The 26,865-nt window shown below is 45.3% G+C and overlaps 2 protein-coding genes across 3 annotated transcripts in view; one reads left to right on the forward strand and one right to left on the reverse strand.

The window, feature by feature from the left end:
• LOC126527652 (sodium- and chloride-dependent glycine transporter 2-like) lies at positions 1–20,615 on the reverse strand. Its single transcript, XM_072284529.1, has 9 exons — positions 20,592–20,615; positions 16,974–17,106; positions 13,111–13,242; positions 11,536–11,705; positions 6,435–6,616; positions 5,714–5,846; positions 3,487–3,621; positions 1,190–1,293; positions 1–220 (listed from the first exon to the last, which is right to left on the reverse strand). Exons 1-9 carry the CDS (start codon positions 20,613–20,615, stop codon positions 1–3), a joined length of 1,233 nt encoding a protein of 410 aa, XP_072140630.1.
• LOC126527736 (uncharacterized) overlaps positions 20,449–26,865 on the forward strand; it is a 14,596-nt gene continuing 8,179 nt past the window's right edge. The window contains exons 1-4 of one of the 2 annotated variants that reach the window (XM_055068919.2): positions 20,449–20,649; positions 21,663–21,928; positions 24,768–24,862; positions 26,548–26,568. In XM_055068919.2, the coding sequence (XP_054924894.1) occupies positions 20,614–20,649; positions 21,663–21,928; positions 24,768–24,862; positions 26,548–26,568 (418 nt within the window). In that variant the 5' untranslated portion in view covers positions 20,449–20,613. The remainder of the gene's footprint in view (positions 20,650–21,662; positions 21,929–24,767; positions 24,863–26,547; positions 26,569–26,865) is intronic. The other variant, XM_050175611.3, reaches the window with a different exon arrangement.

Raw genomic sequence — 26,865 nt, forward strand, 5'->3', positions numbered from 1 at the left:
CTACCAGCCTCCTTCACGGCAGTGGTTGGGCAGCAAAACTTCGTCGTCAAATTTGTCTGCTGATGAGCGAAGAACGCAGGTTAGCGACAGCTCACCTATTCTCAGGACGTCCATCATGGACACCCGTAGTCTGAACGCCATGCTGCCCAACACCGTGAACACCACGAAACCGCCCACGAGGCTGACGACGACGTCGATGACCGCGATTACGTAAACGTCTCTGCACACACATGTACAAAAGTAGAGATGCTTACCAGGGGAGTGGCAATGCCCCAATGACCAATAAAGCTGGGATTATTTTAATGCGATTAGCATTCACTGGCAGCTCAACTTGTTCCCTTGCCGTACGTATGTCTGCCCGTACATGACCTAATTCAAGCAACCCGCGTTGACTGGGTATGTGCCCCTAGGTATGTGCCACACCACTTAGATTAACCTGATTCACGGAAAATATCCGATAACAACTTGGCTTAGAAGCTGGCTCCCTGGTCAACAATGCCTTCACGGCCACGAGGTGGCCCACAAAGCCGCAGGGGTACAATTGCCATGCACCCCGACCAAGTAATATCGAAACGCGATAGCAAAACAATCTAGGCAATGGCACTGCTGGCTCCACTACAAAAGAGCGTTTTTGCAATTCGCACGGCCCTCGCTTAGGCAACACCGCGGGTCTTGCGGCAAGAAATGGCAGGACACGCAGGAAGCGCCACCTCCTATCCTCTGAGCAAACTGAAACTGGTTGGCGAAAAAGGCCTATTGATTTGCATTAAGATTCCATTGTGTTCGCAGGTTTATCAAGTACGATCACCTGCCTTGGTTTATCCATTTCGGATATTCGTCGATACGACATGGTCATATCGCCAAAATTTGGGCGCTTTGCAGAACGGAGGCATCTTGCAGTTATCTCCAATAAACTTTGTCTTCCGTAAGCTTATCTGTCCTCTCCCTTTGAAATTTATTTCATATCATGGCACAAGTTGGTTCTCCGTCGTCGCCCTACTGCAGTGTCCTTCATTCAGCACCAATTCACGTACTCTCATAGACAGCCCGTTCTTATTCTTTGAATAAGAAAGTCCGTATAAAAAAACTTTTCGAGTTATAAGTTTGACGGACTATTTCATATTGTTTTTCGGGCGGGCGTTAGTCTAAAACGTTGATCATCAAAAGTAACATTGCCGGTGTTGCTCACATGTTAGCGTTGTTAGAGAATTCGTTGTAGCTTCCCATCGTGGTTACCATGCCTTGAGCCACTCCCAAAGAAATCAAGACTTGCTCGGCGGCTTTCTGCCACACCTGCAGGTGTAAATGAGAACACAAAAGCTTTCAAGGAGCGTTTAAGACTTAGGGCTTACAAAAATCGTGTCAAGGTGTGTACAATAACTTACTGAGTCGAATTAAGCTGAAATGTGCTCTTAAATTGGCACAGTTATTGGCACATTAAAACAGGCTTATTCTTGCAATAGATGCCTTGACACGTACAGCTCGTAACGTTAGTGACGATTGCAGACACAGTGAAATTGTTGACGGATTTTGAAGGGTAAAATAATGAGAAATGTTTAAATTGTTTGAATACTGACACGTGTAGTTGTTTGTCTTTATCGGGCGACACGTTCCACCGCCTAACAAATGTTATCGCACAGCGCAGGACGCGCCTGCATGTATCGGAAGTTTCTGGAACGTTATCAATGGTTCCATCCGCTGTCTGTGACCGAACCTTGTCTAATCTGATTGCATGTGTGTGCGACGCGAATAATGTAAAACTTTATGGAAGGCACGTAGGTAGCAGCGATTACTCTGGAACATTCGACGACTGACGTATAAAAGCCGACGCGCTTGACCCGCTGATTAGATTTTTCGATGATCGCCCACTGTGTTCGCCGCTGTCGCCGTTCTTTGAGTGTAGCCTGTTTTTGAGGGCACAAGTTCGCCTAATAAAACGCTAGTTTCGCCTTTCCCAGTTTGGCTGATTTCTTCACCGTCACTACCACGTGACAATACTAAGTGGTACACGTACACTGTGAACATCATTTTGACAAGTGCTAACCCTGGGGCATTATAGCAAATTAAGGGTTCAGGACGCAATAGCTAGTTCAAAGAACTTAGATTACGGGCGTGACATGCTGTTCCGAATGTGAATCATTTTCTAATATTGCTCCGACAAAAGGCTTCACGGAAGATCGTTTTGAGTCACGATTGTCGCATCTTTGGTATAATTTCTTTTCTATTGAGAACTTTTAATAAGATGGTTTTTTGTTGTTTTTGGTTCATGGTTTTTATATTAAGGTGACACGTTCGGATGATAGCATGGCTGCCCGCTTTTCGTTCTAAGCATTTAAACCGCGCATAATTGTGTGAATAACCAAGCAAGCTTGAGTAGCACAGGCTATATTTTGTGCACATACTTGGAATTGTTGCTTTAATGTGTGCATTTCAATATAGCAAACGCTAAAGGGATCTTTATCGAAAGCTGGACATTTAAAAAATATCTTCCAGATTGCATGGCATATCCCCCGAAGTCGCCAGGTATTACAAAGCGTGATTCCCGCATTTACATTTATAGTTTTCTGCAAACTTGGCATATACATCACAGAAAATAAAAACTTGGCGCGTTTCATAAATATACACTTCTGGCCACTCGTCACACAGGAAGAACGGATTATGGATATTGCGCTGTTTCTGGAAAAAGTACACAAACGTAATGGTACAGATGCGCCAGCAAGTCATGCGGCTCCGATTTCTCGCACACACCGAAGAACACATCTTAGATGTAATGATATTGAATGAAATGCGGAGATTTCACTCACGTACGTTATTGTTGCTTTCTCTGCGCACGCGAGACAAACACTGATTTTGTTAAGAGAGGTCGATAGCTGCATTACTCTTATCATTTAACTTTTTCTTATTGTGTCATCGGTCGCTCTACAAAAAGACAGTGTGACTGTATATTCACCGATAAAATCGGTTATGTGCAGGCGAAGAAAAGTATTTTGTCCTCTTTTAATCGCCTGCTTTATGCGGTCAGTGCCCATGTATTCTTTTTTTTTTACACAACTGTGCAATGATCTGTCGTTGTGTAATGGTTGCCAGGAGAACACAGAAGAGAATGGGATGGACTAGCGTGCCCCTTGCAACTGAAAACTTCATAAAACTACACAAACAAATTATTCAGAATAGTCCTCATGGATGCCCGAAAGCACAAATAATTTGCCTTCAGCAAGGTTTTATCTGTTCGCGTACAAAGCAACAGTCGAGCAATGCAGCCATCCGAGTTCTTGAAGTTGCGGTACTCCGCACCCTTCTGTTGTATGTTCTCTTTGACGCTCACTACACCACGACGAATCTGCAAAAACTAGGCCCAGTGTCAACTCTCATGCCACGGTACTGCACAACCAGACGAGCATTAGTGAAACTATAGATCCTTGTTATCAATATAAGTATACGAAGATGTAGAAAGAGCGTGAACTGCAACAGTGCCCCTCTTTTAACCTTGTACTCGAGAAGCCTCCGCCATTTGGGGAGCAGGTAGTAGGCGGTACCAAAGCTGACTCCGGTGAGAGTCGCGCCCCGAATGAGCAAGGCCACCATCATGACGAAAGGCACAAGAACAGTCACGAAGGCCACCTGCGGCGAGTAACAAAGAATCCACCGAGCTCTGCTTTCAAATAACCTTCAAGTAAAATAGAACACGCTTAATTAAAAGCGCCCCATTCGTGGGTTAGTTAACCCTTTCTGGTTCGAATGTTTTTCTCATAAAAGCTATAATTTTACGTTACGGCCTTCTGGATGGCAAAAAAGCAAATAAATATAAAGAACGCATTTCCACTGATGTTTTTTTTTTTTTTTAAGCAAGCTAAAAGTTCTCTTGTGAACTGCCAGCCCCTTAACGTTTCGTACGCAGCATTCACTTTCACAGGCTCCACAATCATAAATGACTGAATTATGGCCACAGATTATTTGAACACCATTTTTCAGTGCCACGCCATGCAGGGCGAGACGCATTATAGTCAGTAGGCTCCATAGATACGGCACGGACACCTTAACCTCAGCGTGATGCGACGCATAAACGCTTGTGGAAGATCAGGGAGAGTCATATTTATGTGGGACATAAGGCCGTCTAGTTATGTAAATATCATGCTTATACTGAGAATGGTCTTTCGATGCGATTAGCGCACTTCGCCTACTTCACCGAATTTGGCCTGCTGTTGTTACATGCTAAGTATCCTCTCGAACGTCGACTTCACGCGCGCAAAGAAAAGGGAGAACACTACATGTCAAATGGTTAGTTTATAGCCGGGCCGGTTTGCAGCCCGATACTTTACCCGTTAGACAATGGGCGCGTGGCGAGAAATCCCGCATAACGCGCTTACCAGCTTCAAACCTTCCAGCCAGTACTCTGTGTAGCTTTCCATGTGGGTCACGTCACGGGGCAACAATTTCCCAATACAAGTGACAATGCGCGCACTTCTATCTCACAATGAAATTAAAGAAGAAACATTTTTATGCCAGAAAAACAAGACTATGAAACCAGGCTGTGGTTCATTCGCCTTTAGATACGCTGGACCCAAATTTAGGATTGCACACAAAGCACAAAAAGCAGGCTGCGGTTGGCAAGACGCGTTTAGTGAAGTTTTCTCTATGGTGTCTGCGTACCAGTAGCAGTAGAAATCTCTGAATGACCACTATAGAGTATAACCGAGCGTGCCATCAAGCAATACGCTGTGTCGCTGCGTTACTTGAATGGTAATCGCTTTAATGTCGACAGTAGTCGTGACATGGGTTCTGCCGGAATAAGCTCGTTTTTGCCAATATCATATATTTACAGAAAACGTTATGATTCCTACGGGAATCATTGAACTAGAAAGGGTTCAGGACAATGCCGCATTTATCAGCAATACCTCCTGGATTTCTTTGGCGACAACACTCACCCAATCTGGTAAATAAGAATATAAGGAAATTCGCAAGGTGGAAGAGGTTTGATTAAACAAAGTAGCTGTACAGTTATCCACTCTGAGAGCGTCAAAAAGCTACAAAGGAACATTGTAGGATTCTCCAGTAAGAAATAATAACAAATATAGGTGCAGAACTAACAAAGTTGAAATCGAACCAACAAAATACGTTCGCCTTTTCCCATGCCTCAATGCAACACCTGAAAGCGCAAATCGCTAAGACACCGCGGAGATGGGCGTACTTTTTTATCTCTTTATTCTTTTGCGCGCATCACTGTCTCTAGTCGAATCTGCAGTGGCGGTGGACTTCATGACTACTTCAATAAAACAAAACAAAAAACGTTTCAGACTAGGGAAAATCCTGTACTCCAGGTGCTCGCTGTACTCCAGGAGCATGCGCTTAGAGCCATTCTCGATCCATCTTGCGCGGTCTTCGTAAATCACTATACTCTGTGCAAAACTCGGCCATTTCCACGGAGTTCCACCGTCCACACTGCGTATTCGTCTCGCTAAAAAAAAAATTGGCAGCGAATACTGCTACAGAAGTGAATTGTCATGCTCGGCTAAGTGCGTAAAGTCAGTTTCCAAGGCCCTGTTTTAATTTCCCGCACTTGTCATCAGATTCGCGAACGGTGGCGTTCCGAAGCTCGCTCTCTTTCTTTTTCCGTTGCTATAGAGGCTCCAGGGCGTTTATGTACGAGATTTGCTACCCTCAGATTCGCTCGTTTAAGAACGGTTACGGCTTGACAAGAGGTGAGTGATCGCACCTTTCCGGAGGACCGGATTCCTCTGGAGACGGCAAGGAAGACAATGATCCAGGCCACGAGGAGGGCGAGGAATATGTCGGCCTGGACACCACCCGGTTCATCGATTCCTGACGTAATGCCCAGAAATCGCTTGCTGCGGTGCATGCAAAAAATCACGAACAGATTCAAAAATCGGTCGTTTCGCTAAAAGACGGAGGCGAAGCATTGAATGCGATAGGAAGGTATAGCGTTGCACTAGAGCTTCTCGCAGGGTGTTCAAAAACAACACCCAGGGACAACATGGGCACGACGAACACCAAGCGAGTGAATCGATGCCCTGCAACAGCACCTTAGCACATACCAGGCGTATCACAAATCTGCGTTGATTGGGAACCTCGGAAGCGCCGTTGGCAGCATCGCACTTCGTCGGTGCAAGAGACGAGACCCGCAGCGGGAGGACCGTGATTGTCCACTTGGCTTCGCCGCTTTCGCAAACAAAGCGCACCACGTGTCTCTGGAGAGCTAACAATATAAAAGTGGGCAAGGCACACGCGTCAATATCGTAATACTGCAATCTATGCGAAGCGAACCATTCGTGAAGCAGTTAGTTTAAATGCTAGAAGTTTGCCAATTTCATTCCTGCGTTGTTTTTTTTTTTTTTTTTGCGTAGGGAAAGTTGCGCTTGATCACGTGCGGGTGACGCGAGCTGCCCGGCGTTCAAGGGAGAGTCGAGCGCGCTCACTAAAAGAACTGCTCCGTGGAGGTCTCGTTGGCGTCCTTGCATCCGTTGTACCTCGACTCGAACTCGTCTCGAGGCACCATGTAGACCGTGGAACCGTTTCTGATGGCCACGGCGTCTTTCTCGGTCGAGTTTATGCGCCGGAAAAGTATTAGGAGAGATTCGTTGGCTTCCTTGCATGACACCTGAACTTGAAAGAGAGACAGAGAAAGAGAGAGAGGTGGGGGGGAGGGAATTGAGCAGAAACCAAGGAAGCTAGGAAATTGTGAAAGTCAAGTGATAGTGTCCAGATTGATGTGCTGCGGTATGCTGCTGGTGAAATATTGTCTACGTTTACTACATGGTTAAGCGAACCCTGCCGAAAAACAAGAAATTAATTTAAACTGATGAAGCATATTTTTCTTTCAAAAATTTATGCTCGTTATTTCCCTGTATCATATACATTGTCAAAACACAAAACGAAGCCTAAAGGTGCATTTCTTGAATTTTGCACCAAAACCCCAGCGCTGTTACGTCAAGGTAGATGTAGCCGATTTGAATGTGTCTTTTCCCACATTGGGCAGTTGTGGCAAAGTAAAGGTTCATAAAATTTGCCTATTTCTGCCTGAAGCACTCTTTTAAAGGAACGTAGTCCAACTTTATTGATGAAAACTTAACTATCTCCGCGCATCGCCTTCAGTATCTGTGACGTCACGGCCCGGCAAGCTGGTGCGTAAACTTCCCTGCGACGTCACACCTCGTCTTTTGTTTTCCCGTTGTTTTCTCTCTATGAAGGCAAGGGTGGCTTCTGTTGTCATTGTAGAAAGCTAATTCTCCAATATTTTTTCGTAATAAACGTCCCTCTTCTGCTGTGCTGTGGGTGCTGTTATGTAAATGCACATGGGCGAGTGTATTCAGCAGGTAATGTAACGAAATGAATGACAATCGTGTGTAAGATTTCCCTACCTAGGCTTCACCTACCTAGGAGTACCTAGGCTATACTCTAGCCGTAACATCAGATGTGCTGCGGCTAGTTTCTGCGTCGCACCCAAACCACGGGACAGAATCCACGGGACCGTTCAGCAACATAGAAAGGCATGCCACGATGGCCCGTTCGCGCTCAGGAGACTCAATACCACGTGCCAAAACACACTGATGATTGTTCGTGCAGCCATGATGAAGCACCGCTGTCAACTTCAACAGTATACTCAAGTATTGATAGTATAGTCCATTTGGTTAGTGCGGTCCGCGTAATCATTTTTGCTTGTTTCTGCCCCATTGTTTTGTTACAACCCCATCGAAGCAACAGACAATGAGGATAGTGAAAACATAGCGGGAACTAACACATAGGTTTAATTGAAGAATAGAAATAGTAAGAAAAAGGTAAATGAGAGCGGACGAAACACAACTTCCCGCAGGCGGCAGCCGAACCGCATCGCCCGCATTACACGTCCGGTGCTTTACTAACACAAAACCGCCGCGGAAATCCTCCTCGTCTCCATTTGTTCCTTTATTTAGTTATGCGTACAACATTAGACCTGGGTGTGTAGCCAGCACCCCTCATGGTCACAGCGGAGAAATGTGAATCAACCTTTCAACTACAAGCGCCACGTAGCACGTCAACTTAGGTCATCTATATGATCGGGCACCTACGCAAATCGGTTTCGGCGCAGTCTTTCTCAGCGAGACCACTGTCTGCATCGTATAAACACCGCGGTTGACCCGGTTCCGCAACACATTTTCGCATTACTATACCTTCACTGCTGCTCCAGCTCTTTCAATCATGGGTAATATTGGCAAACTACTTCTCCTGCGACGCACGCCTTTAAATTGTAGAACAGGTCATACTTAAAAATGGATACTTTCAGAGGCGTGCAGTGAAGCCATTTTCATACAATACGGTGCACGCGGCCGAACGCCTCAAACAGTACAGGCAGGATATTGCATGCTCAGATCTGTATGCTATATGGTTGTCGAGGCAAATTAGTGATGGCACTTGAAATGGTCGTGCAAGCACACGAGTGTCTGAACGTTTGTTTCTTGGGAAGTGCTTTTGCGCATTCCCTGAGCTGTCATTTCTACGCTTGGCGCCTTAGGCGCAGCCGTGTGTACATCATGCCGAGCCCCGTTGATGGCGCCATTGAAGCCAGCATATCTAGGAAGCATCAGCATTCGCACTCAGTAGCCGCGCGAAACGTGTGTAGGGGCAGGACTTCAAGTATTCTGGTTGATGTTATAAAAAAAAAGTATTCCTGAACACAGTGTCTTTCCAGACGCAGTCAAAGAAATTTTTTTTCCTACTGGACGCACAGTTCTTTGTATAAAGAGATCGGGACAGCACGGATTGTAATACCTATCCGCGCTGTCCCGACTCTATCGACGATACCGTCTGTGCTATTAAAAGCTTCAAACCTTCAGGTATTTCAAACACATCGGGCTCAAGCGTGTCTTGTTCGTGCTCGACACTTCCTGTCACGCGTATACTTGCAGGTGATTCGTGGCAGCGTCATTCCCAACCAAGTTCGTGGAGCACTGAGTGAGCCCACGATCTTCAAGTGATCGTCACAAGCAGAAAACACGATGTAGCGAAGTGAACAGTGTTCGGTTGGGCTGGCCGGCACAACTGGTTAAACAGCCTTAAACACCGCAACAGAGGCCAAAGCAAAAAAAAAAAAAAAATAGAAAGGCAACCGAACACAGTTGTCGTTGGTGAATGAGGCGAAAATTTGCAGGAACGGCCTCAAACTTCTTTACACAATGTCGAGTACCGCACATAATGTGTGACAGAGTCATAAAGACCTTAATTACGATAACGTCCGTGCACCTATGATAATATGGCCGGCTGCGAGTCCCAACCAAGAAATAGCTTTCTCAAAGTTTCATACTTTGAACAAACTCTGCCCATACTGGGTGATCTTCGTAAAGTCTTCAAATAAAGATCACATTTCAAGGATCTTGCGGGCCTTTGGAGATCCACTTTCAGGTTACATTTTTGTTATAAGGTACGGTTTCCATGGCTTCCACGTCCTTATGCGTAGAAGGCTTTTGTGACCCGGAGCGTTATTCTCACCAATGTTGAATTACGCCATATTGACGAACTCTCCATCTGGTCATTCCTAATTTGCTCACAGTGCAACTAACTGAGCTAGCTAACAGAGTCAACAACATTAAAGGGGCCCTGAACCACTTTTGATCGAAGTGGGAAAAAAGCACTTGAAGCGAAAATAAGCTATTTCAGCAATACTTTTGCCGCCAGAAGCACTTCAATGCGTTCAGCAGGCGCGGAGTTATTGGCAATCAAACAGGGTCTCCGCTGTGCTCCCGTTCCTTCTTCAAAGCCTTGCACTGCAAGGGCTGCAGCCGGAGTGGGGCGTACCCACATCGCTTCGCCTCGCAAATGTCACTGTGGGGCGCAGTTCAAATTTCATTTCGGATGTCTACGTAGACGCCACGGATACCGATTTTGGTGCGTACGACGCGCTAAACGTAAGCCAAACGCGGTTGTCATCAGCGAGGCGCAGTACGCTTAGACAGTGGACTCGTGGCGACACCCCGCGGGGGCCGCGGTATCTACGCAACGCAGTCGACCACAGCTACCAGTAGCAGACGCGTATGGGAATCCGATTTATTACGAAATTGTTGTTTACGAAGTGTTGTTTTCTGGCGCAAAATCTTTTCAGCATGTGAGGTCACATAGTCCGTTAAAACTCTAGGCGCTGATATTTATTATGAATATGACCTGGAATGCGCATGTAAAGAAATTAGCCAAAAAAACGTCCGTCAACTGTTGTCCTTATGCGCGGCGTTATTGCTGTGCTGCCTCGATATCAGTAAATAGAATGCTTTATAAGTTGTTCTTCTGCTGAACCTTCACTTGCCCTGACGTCGTCTGGGGAACTACTCATGGTAATATTGCTAAAGTGCTAGTACTTCAGAAGTCTATAATTCGATTAGGTCATGAGGAAACTTATTTAACTCACACCAAGTTGTTCTTGTACAATATTGTTCAGAAAACCGCGACTATTACGACAGAGTCCTTGTACAATTTCCAGCTCTGTCGTTACTACAAATTCATTAGATGTAACAACGACACTTCACTAGGAAAGCTTGCTACATTAGGAAGCAACGCCATCAAACATAATACCCGATAATTCGAAAACAAGCACGCACTTCGCTGCATGACTAACTATGATAGCCAAATGCTTCGTCTGTGGCTACCTACATTATTGAATAAACTCTTGCTACGAGAGCATCTTGATTTAAATGAAGTTTTATATAAAGAACTGTGATACGTATTCTTGCGAAGTTTGTATTTAACTAACCACATGCCTGCAATATTCGTTGACCATACTAATCATTGACCAACTCAAGAAACGGATAAGACAAATGAAGGATTTTTTTTTATCACTTCTCATTTGCAATTGTTGTCCTTTTTGTATTCTCATTTCTTAACGTAGATGCGATAAATTTCGGAGTATAAATGCCATGTTTTGTTTTTATTGCGGTTTATATAGGCTGCTGAGCACGAGGTCGCGGGATCGAATCCCGGCCACGGCGGCCGCATTTCGATGGGGGCGAAATGCGAAAACACCCGTGTACTTAGATTTAGGTGCACGTTAAAGAACCCCAGGTGGTCAAAATTTCCGGAGTCCTCCACTACGGCGTGCCTCATAATCAGAAAGTGGTTTTGGCTCGTAAAACCCCATAATTAATTACGGTTTATATAAGTGAAAAAAATTGCTGAAGTCGTAAGATTGAAGGAGCCAAGATATCCGTCAATTCGTCCTTTTTGCATCGTTTTTCGTTGCGCCTCTGGAACCACGTGATCTAATGCCGGATAAATTGCATTCGACCTACGCCCACCCCGATTGGCTCCAAAATGCCAGTACGGCCCGAAACCCGCACTGTGCCGAATATCCTTTCCCATCGCGAGGCCGCACCGGACCATGCCCGGCCATATCATCACGTGTGACCAGTGCCAGTACCAGTACTCATCACGTGTGGCAAGTACCAGTTCCATGACCAGCCGTCAGCGTACACAGCTAGGGATTTGGTGAGGGCAATCGGTGCTAGTGGCCATGTCATTGACCCTGTGAGCATTGGGCTAACGAATAGCGTTACTTACGAATTTCGATCCTTGAACGAAACAGTACTTGTTGGTCCATTCTGGGTTGCACTGCGTCCAGGGAAGCACTTGCCACAAAGAGTAGTACACGTAGGTGAGCGCGTAGCACGAAATCACGTTGTAGTAGATGCTAGTGAGGAACACGGCGTACATCATGACCATGGGCACACCTGCACATAACCCAGAGCTTTTTTTTTTTTTTTTTTTCGGTGGTGCCAACCGGTGCTCGACGTATTCGTTACATGGCTCAGGCAAATGTCGACGATTGAACAGCCCGACCCTATTTGTCTATCGCCCTATAATCTATAGCGATTGCCTCTATAACTATCGCCCTATAAACTATAGCGATTGCCACCGTATTCGAATGTTAGCAAATGTACAGAAAGTCCGCTCGGGTAACACCGAAATGTGGAAGAAGTTCTCTTTGCAATTCGAAAGCCTATAGCGCGTTTATCTTTCCTGGTATATTTGCATTCCTGAAAGCATTTTTGTTTCTGAATTCTGTTCGTACAAATACGTCATTTACTCAGTGAGACTAGTCCAAGTTACTTAAGATTAAATTGAGTTTGGTCAGATCACAAAGAAATAAAAACGAGACAAACAATTCAACTAACACATAAAGAACAAGCGGCCTTTCGCACTTAAAGCAGGTATCGAGCGAGTCCCCCTGTATGCACGGTAGTTTAGGTGGAAAAGACGAAAGTATAAAGCGTAACGTGCAAAATAGACAGCCGTTTTTCTACCAACAGTTCTGGCCTCTTACGGCTAATAACAACAGTGCAGTGGAAACAAAGACGAAGAAAAGGGTAGACACAACAACAACAAAAAGGTCGCAGTTTCTCTCGAAAGGAGAAGCACCGACTGCGAGTGCAAATTAGTAGACAGCTATACGAAATAAGGATAGCAGTTTTATCGGCCGTATTAACTTGTAAACATTCGCTTACTAACTAAATTAAAAACATGGTGTCACGCGCGCAAAAGCAAACGTAAACACATCTCACTCGATGACCACGCCCACTCGCTCTCAAAGCGCTGCACCGAAAAAGCGCGGTAGCAGCAGCGAGCGATTTGACCTTCGTGCTGCCTGTCGCTTCCACGCAACTTAGTGGCGAGAACACAGAGCAGACGAAGCTATCAGCCCTCGGCGCACTCTGTCCCAATTTCGAGAAGACAACCGAGATAACGCTTCGAACTTTGTTGCCAAGGTACGATAAAGCATACATCACCAATCACTTCCGGTGCCGGAAGAAAAATGCGTTACAAACGGCTATCTTTTCGGCCTGACGCGGGTAGGCTAGGCGTCGCCATGGCAAGCGATGACGCAACTTCCGCTGCATCCTTGCAACGGAAGGCCGTGGGAGACCTCGACAAAAAAAGCTTCTGCCGTAAAAACAAACAACTGCCTAAAGCCGCTGAATTTTACCTTTTTGCTTTTAAATTAAACGAACCTTCTAGACTTTCTTGTAGTGGAAGCAGAGCAAACATATTTCTATGTTCTCATTTAGTTAGATGGAAGCTGTTGAAGTAAAGCGTCCTCTTGTGATGCACGCCTTGAAAAGACCGTCTTATCCTTACACTGAGCGAGCGGCAGGCAGGCGAAGGACTTGATGGTGGAGGAGCTGCAGAACTGTCCCAAAATGAGTTCCAGGAAGTACATCGGACGTCCGAGCACCGTGAGCAGGAGTAGGTACGGGACAAGGAACGCAGCTGCATAAGCGTCAAGAACACATAACGCAGTTGCGAAACTAAACGGCACAAGACAGAGTTGATATGAGCACTGACAATATTTTAAGGGTCACTAATGCGGGGCAGTTAGATCCGTTTCGAATAGTAAGGTATACTCATTGCTATGGCAAATAAATTGTGCGGGCACTCCAGAAGCCCTTGCATCGTCACCACGGCCGCGCTGTTCCATATGCGACTACGCATGCGCGGCCCACGCGTCACGTGTTGGAGGACACGTGACTTGGTGCAGGTGCGATGGCGAATAGGCGGAGGCGACAGCGAGGGCGAGCTGTCTTCCAACTTTCCGCACGCCCAGTGCTCGAGGGCGCGTGCTTTGTTGAGTTTCAGATGCGTGGTGCAATGAAACGCCCAAAAAAAGAGAACCCCATTTTCCTTCGCTGCCACTATATCCGACGTTTAGTTCCAATGAAGCATGCGTGAACCAGGGTTGTCATTTGCAGTAGGAACGCGCAAAACTTTCGTCTCCGGCTTAATATTGTGTTTCTCGCTAGAAGTAAAGATGTGGAGATTGAACAGCTTCTTCACGACACCAAGAGGGCCAGTTTGATAAACAACTTTTCAGCGCACGTAAGAATTGGCTATCATACGTGGAAACCGATCACTGCTGGCCCCACTTAGTATCCGTCTTGCAGTGATTCACTGTCTCGTTCTGGCTTTCCACCAAGTTTGGTATTCGATACATGTGTAGAGCAGGATGTTATTTAAGGTATCCGATCTTGCGCAACGAACAGCGTGATCTGGCTGCGAAATTGTTGCACGATAAGCTACGTAACTGTTAGCGTAATATCCCGACAAAAAGACAACGCTTAGATAGATCTCACATGCCTGTCTGTGCAACATCATTGACGCCATTTTGATTGCACCTCTAACGCATTCTTGTTCTGACGCGACTGGATGCGAAAAATGTTATGAGGTAAAAAAAGTACAGGAAAGAGCGTCTCTTTATGTCCTGTTCCCCCTACAAGTAGTTTCTCGCCCCAACACACCGAGAGAACTACGAACCAACAAGCCCAAACACGAGTAGTGATGAGCCTCACGCCATCCCAAAACGTTAACAGTAAACTTGGCTGCCTCGAGGCCACGGCTTGTGGCATAGTGTCTCACGAGTTTCATTTTGTCGCAGGATCTCATGGCGTTATTGTGGCATATCATAAAGGCATATATTTTTGATGCATGGCGATTGGACGTCATTTTTAGCATTCTTCTTGCGTTTCGATAAAAGTATTATGCGATTTTGGGAAGCTTTTTACAAGGCATAATGCATCGGTGCTTACTCAGTTGTTCGCATATGGCATAAGGCAGTGCGAGGTGCAGAGTGAATATGTAAACAAAGGTAGATAACAAGGTAGTCAGAACATCTGTCTCATTTGCTAATCCTCTCGGGAAAACGAGGACGAAAGCGTAGAAAGTGGAGACAAAGAGAAGTTTTCTGGAACACATGAAAACGCAAGGGAAACTTCGCGCGTTCAACGGCGTTCTATTCGTTCTATTCCATCTATTCGTCCCAAAATCGTTGTATCTTATCTTACGAGGAAGCTTTTGCTCGGCGTCTTCGATTTAAGATGCATGGAAAAGGAGAAATCGTATTTCTAGGCAACACATCCCCAAATTTGATGAGGCTTTGTTGAACTTAAAATAGAAACAGTTCAAATCTAGTGACTCTTGGTAGCAATTTCATTGTTTACGCCGTCAATATTTTATAAAATATTGTTGCAAATCGAAAATTTTTCAGAAAGCAAGACTAATAAGCTTACAACTCTGTGACTCGGCATTGGAAAGCGTTATCGTAATTCTGTAAATGGCACCTGATCGCACTTCTAAAGCTTACGTGATTGGTGTATGAATTTGTGTATTGTGCATGGTTCTAAAGTAGACCACTTATATGTGAGTAGGAATTTTACAAGGCCCCTCTAAACAATGTAACAAGTTCACGTAACATATAAATTATTATGTCAAATTTCTCGGCGTTGGATGGTCTTAATGATGCAGCTTACAGAACTGCGACATCTGTACTTGGCGCAGAGCCTAGAATTTGTTACCTTCGTGCTTCTATTCTTTCTTCAAACTTACCAATTAACAACAAATCTTTTAAAAGCAATTCAAGCTGTTTATAAAACTTTTCCTTGCAACAGCCACTATTTCAATAAAATCAAATTTCATTAGAATCAGCCAGTAGTAGTTAAGGCTTAATAGCTCTGAAAATATAGTTTGGCCATGCTTTATTTGGCCCGCTTTTTCTTACATCGGATATGCTAACTAGCACAGAAAACAGTATGTCAACAGAATACCTAACTAAATTTCAACTTTAGTTTGCACTCATATCACCTGCAGATGACAGTGGGCACGGCAAAACGTCCTTAATTAGGTGTCAGTAGGAATGAGTCCCCTACCGCTAATCAGCAGCGTGCAAAAGAAATTTACTGCCGCCGTCGCACTTAACCTGAAGGTGGGAACAAGCGGCCCGTGTAAAGCCCCTTAAACTTCGTAAAGTAGTGCCACGCTTTGAAGAATGCCGCCACCTCTTCGCGTGCTCTGGCCGAGACCGACGCCGCGTCGCTATTGGCCTAATAGCATCACGTGGGCCCTAGCGCCGTGCATCAGAGCCATTTTTGCTCGAGAAGCGCCTACGGAGTGGCGAAGAGTGTATGTTGGCGCCGTTGCTACGCTCGAGCAGTGTAGGCGGCGCCACGGTCTAGGAGGGAGCGTAAAAGGGAGGAGAAATGAGGAGGAGTGAAGGCGGAGGAGGAGAGTGTCGCTACTTTACGAAGTTTAGGGGGTTTTAGGCCCGTGTGACCGCCAGCGCAACGAAGCGACGCCGGCTGGTTCGAGGCGAGAATGCGGCCGGGCATGCGATACCTGTCGGCAGCTTATGTAACCACTCCTCACTCTGAGCATCCGCACTTCGGAGTCGCATTAAGTGGCGGGGGCGCGGTCTCTCGATGAGGCCGATATGAACACGGTGCGTCAGCGCGTCCTTGCTTGGCCACGGTGGGCCCAATGGCTTTTCCGACGACATAAAAATAAAGGCAGGTGATTAGACATCGGTGCGTGTACACAGAATCGTCCTCGGAAAGGGAAGCCATGCAGTTTGGTAGGCGCACCCGCCACGGGAAATGCATACCCGCCACATGTCCCTCGGTAAACGGAGCTAGAACTGGTTACATATACTGTTGACAGGTGTCGCATACCCGGCGCCACCCTCGTCTCGATCGCAGCAGTTGCCGCTTCGTCGCGCTGGCAGTCAAGCAGGCCGCTTGCTCCACCCTTCAATTGTGGCGACGGCAGTGCACATACATACATACATACATACATACATATATACATACATACATACATACATACATACATACATACATACATACATACATACATACATACATACATACATACATACATACATACATACAAGGCATACACAAAAGGGTAGTGCTACAAATACAACATGCGTAATAATGTGTTCGTTCAGACGATGCATAGCTTAAATAACATATTTCTGCACAGCGACTAAGACGAACAAAAGTTAATAATGGAAAATTATACGCCTTAGAAGTTACAGAGTGCCACAAGAATACAGAACAATTAACTCGCGTTTCGCTGAAGTGATGGCAATGTCTCGCTTTCACATTTCGCAGCTTCACGGGCAGATTGGCAGTGATGACGCACTTCAAGGCAATATGCAACCTTTCACGTACCTCCACCATTCTGGTAGGTGAGGTACGGGAACCTCCAGATGTTTCCCAGACCAAGGGAAAGAGCGACGCACGAGAAAATGAACTCGACCTTGTAGCTCCATTTGTCCCGCTGCTCGGCAACTTCCATGATGCCCTGCGATGGCAAGTAAGAATTCTCGTGGTTTCAAGTGAGATAAAGAACCTGTAAAAGCACTAAGGCTGTCACCTTGATGTAGTCGAGCAGCTGGCAAACATGGGGAGCCTCACACTGGAGTCCAAAACCACTTTCTGATTATGAGGCACGCCGTAGTTGAGGACTCCGGTAATTTCGACCACCTGGGGTTCTTTAACGTGCACCTAAATCTAAGTACACAGGTGTTTTCGCATTTCGTGGCCGGAATAGCTTGGAAACTTATCCTAGCGGTTTCAAATCTACAACCTTTCATTCAAGAGCTTGATGTGATCCGCTAGAGAAGACAGCACTATGAACAAACTCGGGTTGGGACTTGGTGTCAATCAATGCAGCATTTGCACCTACATGAAAAAAGGGGCAGTCTCTGTTCCGAAGCCATGAATGACCGATTAACCCAAGGTAATTATTCGGAATGGTCATCACCCCTATTTCTTGTTTGTTCGTCTGCACATTAAGGCAAGCTGTTCCCACAAAGCCAGTAATTCAGGTGTGCTACCTGGCTAGGCTGCTCGCATTTTTTCAGGATGCCAGAAGGAGGCTTTGTTGGGTGAGGCGAAAACATTTTGCTTACCTCGCAAAGCCTGTGGTAGTTGGTTATTTGGTCGTTCCTCAGTGAAAAGACGTTGCTCAACGGATGTATCGCTTCTTCTTCTTCTAGTAAAATATATGTTAGTTCGTTAACACATGACAGTTACCCACTGGTGGGCTTAGCCATACCTAAAGAAACCAAAACCCTTATTTAAATATTGTAAATTTTTGCGAAAAACATATGTTTCTACAATTCCGCAAAGATATCATTTCACCTGCCGTGGTGGCATAGTTGCTTTGGCGTTGTGCTGCCAGGCCCAAGGGCGCGGGTTCAAATCCAGGCTGCGGCGGCCGCATGAATTACAGTACACGCCCGTGTACCATGAATTTGGTGCTCGTTCAAGAATCCCAGGTTCTCAAAATTAACTCGGAGTTATGGCATGTCTCATAATTGTATTGTGGTCCTGGCACATAAAACCCCGGAATTTGTTTTTTTTAACTTTTGTTCTACTTCTCGCCAAGAAATGTGTTTACCACACCGACGTAGGTCGTCACTAATCAAGAAATTGAAAGCACTATTAAAATTTTTGCGAGAATTTGCTATAAATCTGCACGCAAGAATTCCTTTCTGCTTTTCGCTTACAAACTAAAGACTAGTTCTATACCGCACAGATGTAGGTCATGTTGTTTTGGATGCTTACTACACTTATTTCTAGTTGACAGCAAAAATTATGCTTCCAAAGCATAACTCACTGGCCAACTGCCCTTACAACGATCGCATTATCAAAATCATACATTGAAGGATGATGTAAAAAGGACGAGTTGTATCTTTCCGTGAAATGGACAGATACAGGTAGCGGCTTTGTGAAACGCCAAATCAATTTCGTGTGTATGCTAGATAAGTTCGCAAGTGACGCTTGATCGCTGAAGACACCTCCATAACATCGCGTGCAACTGAACACCTGCGTGATAAAGTCGGGAGTCTCGCAATATCGACTCTGTTCGGGAAGAATCATAGCGAAGACGAAAACAGACTCCAACCAAGGTGAAAATAATGCTCAAGAACTTGATGTTTCGGCTTACACAGGCAAGCCTTGTTCACGATGAAGGCTCTCAACAACACGATAAGAGTGATTGATTGTGAACAGGGCTGCCATCTTGGGGTCGAAACGTCAGGTTTCGTTTAATCTTTCTACCTCTGACGGCGTCTGCTTTCTTTTTGGACGCGAACACGTGTGTTTACGCCACATCTGGCAGGAATGCGAATGTTTGTAGTCTTTTCTTTCTTGTCGCACTTACATCGCCTACAGAGCGCAATAGCCTGTACTCCTACATCTAGCTTTTGCGAGAGTGGCACATCAATCAGGACTTCATTTAAGGTAAATAAAGTGGTTAACTAGTGGGCATCTTCTACACATGGGCGGTAGGCGCTGTAGGCAATGGGAGAAAACGGAGAGCAGCTTCCACAGAAACAAAATAAACTTATAAATGCGACAGACGGGCAATATAAATGGAGAAAATCATCAACGAATATTAACACGAAGTGATCTGAAAGAGCATTCACAAGACAAACCATCAGTAATCGAACGCATTTTTCTTGAACTGCTGTACCAGAGGCTTAAGTAGTATACCGTGCAGCCCTCGTCGCCTTGAACTCCTCCATAGGCCCCTTCTCCCTTTTCACATCTGTCTTCCTTCCGCCCCGAAACCTCTTTCCTAGAATGTACTAGCAGCAACCTAGAGGTACTTCACTCCGGCTGAGAACTCCAATGTTCTGGCATTAAGGATCTGTCGTTCTCAATCCCAGAATGTGCTCTGCGTTGCTGTCAACTCATGACGTGCAATGGGTTAAACAAAAAGTTACGTTGCGACGTGAGCCCTCGTTGACTGGTGACTAACATTGCAGGCAGACAGTCTTTTCCGTGGCGTCCTCACCTCTTCCTTTCCCTGTTTTGCGCTGCTTACCGCAGTAAGGTGCCCTATAATTTGGGAAGAAGGTCTCATCGGCATGGGCCTCGACATCGTTTGGTCCCTTATAGACGTATGTAACCGGAATTGAGGGCAAATGAGCTACCAATGTCAATATAATTTTAGTACTGCTAATACAGACTTAAATGGCATGTACCTACATTTCGATCACTTTACCTTCTTCTTCATCATCTTCTGTTCTCAGAAGAATATGACGCATGCCTCGAGCAAGAGAATAACCGAGCGTTGTAATTTACGCATTCATAAAATCACAAAAAGAAGGACAAGTGGGAATGTTATTAATTTGTTGATGTAATCGTTGTTGCTTTGTTGAGTGTGGCTTCTGGTTTGATGCCTACAATACCTCATAATAAGCTACACTGCAACATTTATCATCTGCCGCCATACGCTTGCAGAGAAATCGTCTGCTCCTACTGTAGTTCCGTTCACCGCACTGATCTGTACTATGCCCCCTGTAATAGAGATTAATACGCCGTGCGATTCATCACTGTAGTGAGCATATTTAGAGCTAAACCATACGGGGACACAAGTCCACCTACGAGCTGACGAGAGCGCGAGCTTATATTGCCGAACCCACGAGCTCGAGCAATTACTACGGTCGAGCAAAGAGGACGACAAAGAAGAGCGTTCCGCGCGTTCCATCCGTTGGGGCGGCTTCGAAACCAGGGAACAGTATTTTCTTTGAATTGCCAGTCGCGGAGAGAACAGAGCCGAGTTCAGTCGGTGAGTACGGGGTGCTCGTTTACGGCAACATGCATGCCACCACCTCCAACGATATTCACCTCGTTTTTTCTTTAACGCAGGCGAAGCAGCCGGATGTGCCGCTGATCCAGCTCCACTCGAACAAGTCGTTCCAAGGCGACAACGGCAAACAGTCGCCGACCAAAGACATATCTTTTTTCTCTTAACTGACGTTTCGGCCTCCTCACGGGAGCATTGTTCAGGGGAGTCATGTCGATCGATGTAGAGCCAGGGACTTCTACCATGGTGAGTACGCCCCCAGGAGCGTGGTCGCGTGACTTCATGCGCACTTTTAGGATCTTGCTTTTTGAGCCATCGCTATAATTTGCGTGGACTTTTACTTCCTGGTAATTCTTCGCGTACGTTATGTCATGCTTAGTGATAGGTTCGAATATTCTGTGGGACGCACAAAGGAGTGTCTTCTCCATCAATATATAAAAAAACGTTAAATTACTTTAAAAAGCGCCCTACTACGTAAACTTTCCTAGCCTGAAATAGATGAATGAATCGCCACTATAGCGATTGCAATTACATGAAATTTCTGAGCAAATTTTTGGCCGTCGGCGTTGGCGTCGCCATGCAACACCGCATATATTTAGGTATATGTATGCTGCATGCTTAATTATGCCGTGTATGAGGGTTGTATTGATACGCTATTCAATCACTAAACTTACTCATACCCGGCCTTACGTTCTTGACCAGCTTATTCGTCAGAATATTGAGAATGGCAGCCCCCAAACAAAAGTCATAAAAAACATTCTCACCGTATACCTTAAGTAATTTCTCATTGTTAAATACTTAAAAAATTACATATTATTGTAAATGTCTTGCTGTGTTTTGTTCACCGGAAAATCACTCATGCGAGCATATTTAACGTTTATCCTTTGTAATTTTTGTTTTGTAGTCCTATTTTTGGTGTGATTATACCTTCCACGTTTGTCAATATATGTGAATTGTACGTAGTTTGCAACATCATGCATCGTTCGATATCTCTGTGACCTAATGCTGACCCATCTTCGAGATACAGGGCATGAGAGCTTCCAGTTAACAGCAGTTGTCCCTCCCATTCGTCATGTTCGTTATTGCGCGTCAAATAACAAAGCTCTACCTCTACCAAGACTGCTTTTGCAGCACGGTTGTTTTGGCGTTTTAGAAGCCTAAATAACAAATACACGTCAAACCTATTATACAGCCTATAGTGTCCCTTCCATTAAAGAGAAAAGCTTTTCCTACCCCTCTCAATCTATCCTCGTTCGCAGTCAAGCACGCGCTCCGAAGATTGGTCCAGTAGTTGGACTTCCGGCACTCAAAGTCGAACGAACACGACCACCGGCACCATGACCAGCAGCACTTCTGCGGTCCCGTCTGGCCTACCGTATGGTATCACGCCACCCGGTATCACGCCGTCCAGCATTCCTCCACGCGCTCTAGAGAACGCCATGTTCTCGGGCCCCGCGCAAAAGTCCCAGCCAAGGCCCCTCACGGATACAGCAAAGACCTCGGATTTGAAAGCCCCCTCAGAACCGTGAGTTCAACTTGACAGCACTTTTATAGAACGTGAAATGGACATTCTACATATAGCCGCAACGCAAGCGGTGTGTCGTAGGAGGTGTATGAAATGGGTCAGTGGAACAAGCAAACTAATCATCATTACCATAGCCGCAGTGGTCCAGTTCTCGTTGACGTTGCACTATAGGGTACCGTAAAGTATCAATGCAACGCATTTGTATAAATAAAAAAGCACCAAGTCTTTTGAAATGTATACACACTGATACTCCGCAGTGGTGGATAGCGGGGGCATTTACCCCGCCGTTAAGAGCCTCGTACCGCCATGGTTGAAAAAAGTAGGAAAGAAACTTTGTGTGGTGTGACATCATCCGTTCATTGGCTTGCCTGCTCAACAGAGCCACTTGGAATGTTTGCCGCATTCTCGACAGAATATGCCGCTTAGGGTCAACCAGAGTCCTTGTCAGCGATGAAAGAACGGCGGGCTGGAGATAAAGGTTCTGCGCTGGCACTTTGCATGTATGGAGGCGAAACTAGTCGCTGTGATAATAGCAGGCTAACAATCTTTGGCAACGTTTTATAGCGGTAGAATTGTTATGGACGTAACTGTGCTCATTTGAAACGTGCGGCGCCATTCACAACGTCTAGAGAGTGGTGGGTCCTCACGAGGTTACTGGAGACTAAAAAGCCTACAGTGTCGCACTAAATTTGCTAAAGGGAAGCCTGTCGTTCCGACCTAGGAGCTCACATGAGAGCATTCAGCAGCAGACAGAGTTGTCTAGTCTTCGTGCCTCCGGCTTCAAACGTTCTCGTGACCTTGCCTATCACGCTTTATCTTTCTAAAATACCAAGCGAAAGTGTATTCTAAGCGCGTGATGGTAATTATTTTCAGCGCACATGCATACGAATCAGGAAGTACCGTTACAGCTATGTGATTGTTTGAAAGCACATGTTGCGCATTAATTTTTTTATGACGTAAACAGGATTCGATTTGATTTGACATGATTTCAGATCTATTTATAGCACAAAGTCTTGTTCAAACTGATCAGCTCCCACAGTGAGAAGGTCATTTCAAGCCAGGAGGACCAAGTTTATTCAATTGCGACCATTAACCGTTATTCCTTAGCTGACTTAATGGCGACGCTTGTGGCTGCCGTGGACACCAGTGCCAAATGGCTCTCGCAAATTGCAGAAAACTCTACAGTATGTGCTATGAGGTACTTCACACTAAGCCACAAACATTGCTCTGTCTAATACGTGCTGTAAGGCGAGTTGGTGGCGGCCGACACTGCGCTATACAGCCCCCACGCGTGTTCGGCGTAGGTGAGAGAGCTCGGCGTTCCAGGCCCTACGGGAGCGCAAAGAATTTCGGTTGCCTCGCTCACTTCAGAGAATGAGTAGTGTCTGCAGAACGGTGAAGATCGGTTATGACAGTCAGGCTAGTGGTGTCACGCATTTTATCTCGACAGTCACGTAAACTTCTCTTCAATGCTTTAAGATTATGTATGCGCTGAACAAAAAAAAATATTCTCCAAAATATATTGCTCCAATTTTGCATCGCAGAGACAGGTTGTCGCTCTTTCTATTGACCTTGACAGGTGCAAGTGTGGCATCTCTCAATTACTACGAGCAACGCGATGTGACACGGATGTCAGTCGCGGTGGCGTTCCAGGGGCTTTTATCGCTCCAGCTTAAAGCCATGAGTCCTCTCTTTTCCGAATAATGCCTTAAACTATGGCAGTTTGTTTTCAACACGCGCCACATTTTCCTCTTTTTTTTCTTTTTTTTGCAGCCAAATAGGTTTTTCGTGCTTTTCAGAAGGAATACTCCGCAGCTAAAAATTCTGTAACCGAGGCATCAAATGCTCTTCTGAAACTGTCGCTATACCAACTCGTGTCACAGATGGTCAGAAGATTGTAGGTAAAATGGCTGAGAGTAAACGAATGGACAACTTTACGTGTGGGAGCAATGAACATGCACCGAATCCTGTGAAATTCAGCAAGGCGGAGGCAGAGTGATGCCACAAAAAAATTGGAATCTGTGTGAAAGTAGCACGCAACCTATGTTCGCAAATGTATATATCACCCGCCACGGTAGCTTATGGGCTATCACACTGAGCTTTTAAGTTTGAGGTCGTGGGTGCCATCCCGCCCGTGGCGGCCGTATTTACATGCGGGCCGAAATGAAACAACGCTCGTGTACTCATACTAGGATGCACTTTAAAGAACCGATTTGGTCAAAATTAATCCGGAGTTCCTTTCTCTGGTGGACTTAGTAATCATGCTGCTGGTTTTGGCACATAAACCCCTAGAGTTTATGTTTTATGTTAGCAAACACAAATCTTTCTTAGTTTCGCGAATTTGCGGATACATCAATCGCTTACGGTAACTGACAATCGATGAAATGAAAAAAATATGAACGATTTTCTGGGATTTTTCATGCCAAAACCACGATTTGATTATGAGGCATGGCATCGTGAGGTGAATCCGAATTTTGACCACAAGGGAATCATTAACGTGCCCCCAATACACTAGACAAGGGGGTTTCTTTTTCTTTCTTTCTTTCTTTCTTTCTTTCTTTCTTTCTTTCTTTGTTTGTTTCTTTCTTTCTTTCTTTCTTTTTGCATTTCGGCCCCTTCGAAATGCGGTCACCACGGCCGGGATATGTTCCGGCGACCACGTGCTCATACGAGCCACCATAGCCGCTAAGCCACCGCGGTGGGTGAATCCAGGAAAGAGTTCATCATCAATCAGTACATGTCACGGGAAAGAATTGTGGATGTGCAAAGTGAAATAATCAGTGATTATGTCATCTCACTCAATGAGTTGTGGTTTGTCTCTCTCTCTCTCTCTCTACAGAAGAAGAAGGGAAGGCGCACTGTTGCCATTCCTCAGTTGCATCCTGGGCATCCTGGTTTTGCTCGTTATTCTCTCCCTCATTCTGTCGGCTCCTTGTAAGCATCAAATATTCCTGCTCAATACTTCCGCTGCTTAATGAGCCATTTTGGCTCACCGTACTGGTATCACGCAGACGCGTAAATTGCAAACGACTGACTCTGACATCGTGTTCGACAAGAATCTGTTCCTGCTAAATCAAAAGTCTGCGCTGAAGCAATATCTCAAACGAGAAAAGAACAAAAAATAACCTCATAGCAATATAGGTTTTTTTTTTTCACAGACCTGCTGGGTGGGAGAAGATCTTGGCAGTATAATGCGCAAGGTCATTTCAGAACTTTTGCTTCAGCAGACGCATACCTCGTCCTGTCGCAAATATTCGTGTGGCATGTTCTCTGCCCTCAGACAGTCAGCTCGGGCCTGGAATAGCAAGTCTCTGCCCTTCGTGTTATTTCACAGATAAAGCACCCCTCGTTTCTGTCCCACACGGTGCATCTTCTCCACTGAATAAGACGAGATGGTGTAATAAACCACCTCCGTGATTTCTACACGACGGAGAGGTTTCAGAAACAAGCCCTCACTCCAGTGCATTTAGAACGTCGCCGGAATGCAAGGAAACGAAAAAGAAGTGCTTCGCTGGGGACTCATCGGGGGGGAGGGGGGGGGGCGTAAGTCATTGGGGCACAGTGACTGTTTCAGCAGATTGTCGGCGCTGTTATTCAAGAGCAGTCGAGGTTGAAGGTGGAGCAGTTGTGCTGAAAATGTAGACTGAAACTGGGGCCTCGCTGAAAGACAAATGTCGCATAATTGGGGAAAATCCTTTCACTCGGTGCTCTTGAATGAAAGAACGGCCTTCTGCCTGTCATTACATTATGATCATCTCACGCCTCATACGGGGCGGGGCCCCTAATATTACGAAGGTTTCTCTTTTCAACTGATCTAAAAAATAGTTGTGTGCTTTTCCGGCATTTCTTTATTTTAGCGTACCCTATACGATTGATCATAATTTATGATTGATATGAGTCGTACAGATGATTTCAATTTACGACACTCGTAAGCAGCCAGAAATATTGCAATCAGTTTGAATGACGCCATGGAAAATTGTGGTTAAATTTTTTACCTCCTTACGTTACTCTTACCGCTTTTAGTTCAAGCTATGCCACTTACGGGAAACATTTTGTATCCTGTCTTGTTTTAGCATTTTTTCAGATGTCGTTGAACAGTCTTTATATATCAGTCTTCTTGTACTGCTTTTCCTGGCTGATCATTACAGGAAGGTGCAACATTTAATTGCCGGTAACTACAGCTACCATAGCCTACCTGACTAAGTCCAATTCCTGAGGCGATTAGTTTCTCTATTACTCTTGGCTCGTCGTTAGTACAATGTACATTTTAGTGGAAGAACGAATCTAATGAACGAACGTCCACCCTTAAAGTTGTGCCAGGCGTGCATTGGCACCCGAAATTTATTAAAAGAAACTAGGACTATTTCAAGAATTCCTTTATATTGATATACAATGAACACTGGCTCGCTCACAATGGTTATTTGCATCAGCTGTTATGCGGCAAGATTAGGCTCCTGGCAAATAAATATAAATATATTTGTTCGCGTTCGAACATAACGCACAAAAAGCTCGAATGAAAACTGTAGTCGAAAGCTTAAAATATGCGTTTCCTTGTCGTAATTTTTACCTGAGTCGCCACTAATTATATTGTGCTTTGTTTGCCTGCTGTCTTCCTCTAGACCCTACCCGACTTCACGTCAGTAAGTATGACGATGCATGAGAATGGATTAGTCTTGCAAACTTTATGCCCCAATGCACTGTCACCTTCTTCAGTCTAAATGCTTAAGACGTAGATTTGCATGGGCCGTCTGCTAGAAATGCAAAATGCCTCAATAACTGTAATTATGGCTTTCACATAGGGAAACTGCACTAAGCGGAGGGATATTACTGGGCTTGGTTTCGATTTTACCAAGCTGTTTCAGGACCATAACGTTATTATTTCGAATATTATCCCAAATTTTTTAAGGTTAAAAGGACCGCCTTAACATAGCAGTCAC

This window comes from Dermacentor andersoni, chromosome 9 (genome assembly GCF_023375885.2).
Source record: "Dermacentor andersoni chromosome 9, qqDerAnde1_hic_scaffold, whole genome shotgun sequence".
Classification (NCBI taxonomy): Eukaryota; Metazoa; Arthropoda; class Arachnida; order Ixodida; family Ixodidae; genus Dermacentor; species Dermacentor andersoni.